Raw genomic sequence first — 5,537 nt, 5'->3', positions numbered from 1 at the left:
TATATATATATATATATATATATATGTATATATATATATGTATATACAGTATATATATGGGAATCTTGCAAGTAAGAGGCTTTTAATGTTTTGCATCTACCATGATTAAGAACTCCTCCACTAAATTAATACATTTTTGTCATTTCTCCAAAATATTGTTCACATTGTTGTTGAGCCTTTAAAAATATTTTTAAAAACCACAAAAAATATATGTGCATTTGTTTTAATATCTTTGATTCGAAGTATTGTGGCTCATGAGTACTTTCATCTTGACAGTTTTGACCCACATATGAAAAAGTTTGGACACCCCTATTACAGAATATCAACTTAAAGGTCACCACACAGATTCCAGTTTTTTTTGTTGTTGTTGTTTTTGTTCTTTCATTTAACTCAGCAAACTTTAGTCTTAAAAGATCAGTGCTTGGTACTAACATATATGAGTGAACTGAACCTCAAGATAGAAGCATGAATAAAAATTCACTCTAGAGGGAGACATAAAAAAAATCAGCATTTTGAAAATGAGAAAATGTCATGCGTTTGCCCAGAGGGGTTGGAATGTTTCTGAGACAGAAGCACGGGGCAGTAAGAGTCAGTGGTGCGATCCATTCTGCAGCTTGAATTGCTGGAAAAGTTTGAAAATGAAGAAAGAACAAACTGCAGGACTGTTCCCTTGAAAAAAATCCTCTCAGTTATATGGCAACGTTCCTAAGTGGTTTATTATTTGTACTTCAGCTCATGTTTTGCCTCTATTCCTCCCATCTCAAACTGCTGCATTCTCATTGACATTAACCTACATGGAGCATTATTATTTTATGTACTGCAGCTAAATCCATATTTGTCTATATTTCAGGCAGAGCTTTATGATCAGGATTAGGGACAGAGGAAGTTGCACCGCCTCAGTAGAGATGGAGCTGTGGATTGCATTGATCTGCGAAAGCTAACCTTAGCACCTGCAGCCACTTTGTGTTTTCATTTTCCCCTTGTTCACTCTTCCCTGCAGCTGTTTACATCCACACTCTCCTCATTCCTCTCATGCATTTTCCAAAGTAAACACTTTTCTCCCTGCCAATCCTCTCCCGCCATCTTCGCTTCTCGCTTGTGCCCCTTCAACCCCCTCTTCCTGTTTTTGTCTTTCTTGCTCTTTCTTCCTATTGCTGCATATCTCTGTCCTTCTCCCTCTTCTTTTTATTTTGCCCATCCCTCCTCCAGCTCTCTAACACACACACCCCTCATACCCACACCCCTGTCTGCGAACTATGTAGGCTACCTCCGTGGAGACCAGCTGGCGCAGCTTTTTTATTCGCACTCACCTAACCTCTCCCTCTTTTTCTTCACAGCGTTTCTCCTTTTTATTTCTCACCTCTCTTCTCTTTTCACGTTTTTCGGTTTATGCCTCCCACAATCTACACCACTACTAACCTTCATCCCTCCCATCTCAGCCTATACTTCCCCCCCCCCCCCCCCACTGGCTGGCTTTGCATTCAGACGGCGCCGTCTTTAGGGCCGGTCCATATCAGCACAGATCTCCTCCAGCAGATGCCTGTGATCAGGTGGAGGGAGGCTCCCCGCACAACCCGCCGCATCACATATTCACGTGCAGTGGGCAGCCGCAGATGCGCCTTGCCTTTTTAATAGGAGCAGTGTCTTTTCCTCACTCGTTGCTTCAAGTTTTACTCAGATAAAGGGTTGGGTGTATATTTCAGCACAAACTAATGCCTTTTCCTTCTTCCTACAGGTGGGTCCAGATCGCTTGCCCACGCCTTTCCATCGACTGGGGGTCAGCCTTCTCCAAACCCCTACTGTCTCCCTATGAGGTAAACATGCACTTATACCTGCCACTCACTTTTCAAGCAAGACGCTGCTCTTTCTCTCTCTCTAATTCACACAGATTGCCCCTAACAGTGCAGGCTTCTTGTAAATGCCATGCCGAAGCTTTTATAGAAGCACTGGAGATAAGTTTCAATGTTAAGTATTCGTGAAAGGGCAGTGAATTTATGTAGCACTCCTCAAGGCCTGCTTGTGCTTGAGATGGGAGTATTGCACTCTCTCCTACCTCACTTTGTAATGAAGCACTCCAGTATACATTCATGCAAAAACATAATGAGCAGCAGACTAGCCCCCCCTGCTGGCGTGTGGACCGCACAGTCCCGCCCCTTCATACAGCCATCATGTTTTCTCGAGCCAGCCATAAAGATCCACTTCAGTGTGGGGGTTTGTGTTGGGGCTGCAGCTGTTGCAAAATATGGATTTGGCAAATATGTGCTGCATGTGACCTGACTGATTAACATTTAACTGTCAGCTCCTAAGAGTACACCCCCCCCCCCCCCTATGTTGCTGATTTGAATCTTTGTAAAATGGCTGTAAATTGAATTGCTCTCTTGAATATTGGATTGTGATATGAAATGGATGTTGTTTAATTTCGACTAGACGTCTTTGTGCACTTCTTGCAGAGGCACTTACAGAACAGAGCCATTAAGAATAATGATAGCATTCACCTCCGAAGAATAAAAAAAGCCTTTTTTGTGTCGTGTGGCACTGAGCTCTATAATTGTGCATATAAAGATGGAAATTCGCCCCCACCTTAATGAGCAAAGCCACAATCTGTTTTCTTAAATTCTTTTGTGGTAATGGAGGCTTAGCTCTCCCCCGCAAGCATTTTGGGGAAAAAAAAAAATGCCCGTGCATTTAAATCATTTTGTAGCGGCGCTTGTGCCTATACGGTTGTGATAAGACTCAATTCACCCTCATACCTTTGAGTGTCATCCGTCTCTGCGCGCTGTGCTTTTCACCGTGGCATTTAGGATGAAGATGAAGAGGAACGAGATGGGGAGGGAGCACGGAGAAGGGTTGGAGGGGGGGTGGGGGTTTGCAACAGCATTTATTTTCAGTGCGTCTCATGTTATATTTATAGTCAATAAGACACACTTGGCTCTGCTGTCAGAGCAGGGATTAGCAAAGGAAGCTAGCTTCCACAGAGAGAGGAACACTGTGTGAGAGGGAGGAGAGGAGAGGAGTCATTAATAGCTGGAAAAATGAGAGGCTGTTGAAATAGGAGGAGAAGAGGAGAGAGGAGTCGTCAAAGGATGTTTGGAAACAGGAAAGCTTTAAAGAAGAAAGGCTATGTTTGTGTTTATGACATGTTTCTTCTAGTTACGATTCGCTCGTTTATTTGAAAGGGATCCTGTGTACTCGGTTTATTTTACAGATATCACAGTGATAAATGATGTCCACTCAGAAGAAACTTTTTCTTTAAAGATGGGTTCTTTTTGTACATTACTTAAATTAATTCAATTCAGTTTATTTATATAGAAATGGCAGCCAAGAATCGCATGTTAAGATAGAAATAGTATCAAATGAAAACTATGGAATTTTAAAAGTTCATTTAAGGAAATGAGGTCAACTTGTCCTTCAGTGGTCTAAGCTTATAGCAGCATAACAAGCCAACCCTAGCTATAGGATTTACCAAAAAGGAAAGTCTTAAGTCCAGTCTTAAAACTGGACAATGTGTCTGGAAGTTGGTTCCACAAGAGAGGAGCCTGATAACTGAAAGATCTTCCTCCCATTCTGCCTTTGGAAACTCTTGGAACCACAAGTAAGCCTGCAGTTTGCGAGCGAAGTGCTCTGTTAGGAAAATATGGAACAATAAGATCTGTAAAAAAAATGGCAGCACGGTGGCGCAACTGGTAGAGCTGCTGCCTCTCAGCGAGCAGGTCCCCGGTTCAAATCCCGGTCCAGAGGCCCTTCTGGGTGGAGTTTGCATGTTCCCTCCGTGCATGCCTGAGTCTTCTTCGGGTTTTTTTCGGGTTTTCCAGTTTCCTTCCACAGACCAAAAACATGCATGTTAGGGTGACTGGTAACTCTAAATTGTCCCTAGGTGTGAGTGAGAGAATGAATTTGTCTCGTTTGTCTCTATGTGTCCCTGTGATGGACTTGCGACCTGTCCAGGGTGTACCCCGCCCCTCGCACAGTGATTGCTGGACATGGGCACCGGCGACCCCCGTGACCCAAAATGGAAGAAGCGGGTAAAAGATAATGGATGGATGGATGGAAGATCTGTAATATAAGCTAGAGCTAGGTTGTTGAGGGCTTTGTAGGTTAGAAGTAAGATTTTTGAATTTAATTCTGGATTTGACAGGGAGCCAGTGGAGAGAAAATTAAGCTAAATTCAATTAAATTAAGCTAAAGTTGGATCTTCTCTGTCTAAAGAGTTTTAAAACATAGTGCACGATTGAATAAATGAACAACGGATGTGTTTTATTCATTGTTTATTCATCTGTTCACTCATTCTGCTGCTCTTCCTGTAATTTACAATCAATATTCACTGTCACTTCTCCATATGGAGCTGTTTGCATTTACAGTGTGTCTTGGGCGTGCAGTTTTCTTCTAACAGCTGTTATGTCACGCAGCACATCTGCATAGAGATAACATGACAACGCTGCGTGTTATCCAAGCTTAATATTATGACACCTGTCTGGTGTGTGTACTCAGTCTGTTGTGTCTTCTTATCACTTTGCGCTTGTCTGCAAAATTATTTATGCAACTCTCCTGATGCATTAGAACACAGTAAGAACAGTGCAATGCGCTATCTCAGAAAGTGCACGTTGATCTGTTCGAGCTCATCTTGTTCTGTAAATTCAGCTTTTAAATTGTTTGTTTTCAGGCGACTGTAGCTCTGCAGGAGGTGAGCTGGAAGGAAGTGTACCCCATGGACTTCTATTCCAATCAGAGCTCAGGGCCGTGGACGCCCAACCACCCTGACAACCAACCTGCGCGGCCCGCTCGTAGACAGACCCAGGTGAGCGTGACTACAAGATAGGAGAGTGACTGACAGAGGAAGAGGGATGAGCGAGAGGGAGATCTGGATGTTTTCAGGGTGCTTGATGCCACTGTCAGCACGTTGCCACACTGACACCCAGTGGCACAGTGACAGCAGAACATGCTGGAGGGTGTTTCTCCTGAAGGTGTGGTTGTAACGTTGACCTTCATGTGCTTCCTAACTTGCCTTATTCATTTAGGAATTAAGAAAGCGGTTAAATATCAATTTAAATGCATCCCTGTTAATACGCCCCCCCGGTAGCCATAATACCCAATATTACCACTAATCTGTCTGACATAAGTGCTGTCACTGGTCCAAGTGTTAATGCTATCCCACTTCCTGCCTGCAGAAACAAGGCGCAGAGCCAGCCCTTCCTACCAAACAGTGTGAGCAGAGTCACAGCGCCCCCTGCGGCTGCCATGGGGAATGACACATCGTGACCGCCACTGCCTTTTTATTCATCTCATGCCTGAAGGAGGAGGTCAGAACAGAGGAGGAGTGTGGCCAGACCAGCTGTCAGCGAGCAAGACCAGAGCCAGAAGAGGTTTAATCCTCCTCGTAATGCTTACCGGACAGATTTAAACCTCAGTCTTACAGCAGATCAAACCTAACTCAGAATTCATTTTCTTATTCTCAGAGTAGTTGAAGTCAGAAAATATGCATTTGAAAACAAAATATATATATATATATATATATATATATATATATATATATATATATA

The 5,537-nt window shown here is 43.2% G+C and overlaps 1 protein-coding gene across 1 annotated transcript in view; it reads left to right on the top strand.

The window, feature by feature from the left end:
- Positions 1 to 5,413, top strand: part of dph1 (diphthamide biosynthesis 1) — an 84,040-nt gene extending 78,627 nt beyond the window's left edge. Inside the window, exons 10-12 of the mRNA XM_037678247.1 lie at positions 1,736 to 1,814; positions 4,661 to 4,795; positions 5,166 to 5,413. Of these exons, the coding sequence (XP_037534175.1) occupies positions 1,736 to 1,814; positions 4,661 to 4,795; positions 5,166 to 5,246 (295 nt within the window). The 3' untranslated portion in view covers positions 5,247 to 5,413. The remainder of the gene's footprint in view (positions 1 to 1,735; positions 1,815 to 4,660; positions 4,796 to 5,165) is intronic.
- The last annotated feature ends 124 nt before the right edge of the window (positions 5,414 to 5,537 follow it).

Source organism: Nematolebias whitei, chromosome 6, assembly GCF_014905685.2.
Source record: "Nematolebias whitei isolate Nwh7 chromosome 6, NemWhi1, whole genome shotgun sequence".
Taxonomy (NCBI): Eukaryota; Metazoa; Chordata; class Actinopteri; order Cyprinodontiformes; family Rivulidae; genus Nematolebias; species Nematolebias whitei.
Note: the sequence above shows the minus strand (reverse complement) of the source record. Positions and strands in the feature narration are given on the sequence as shown.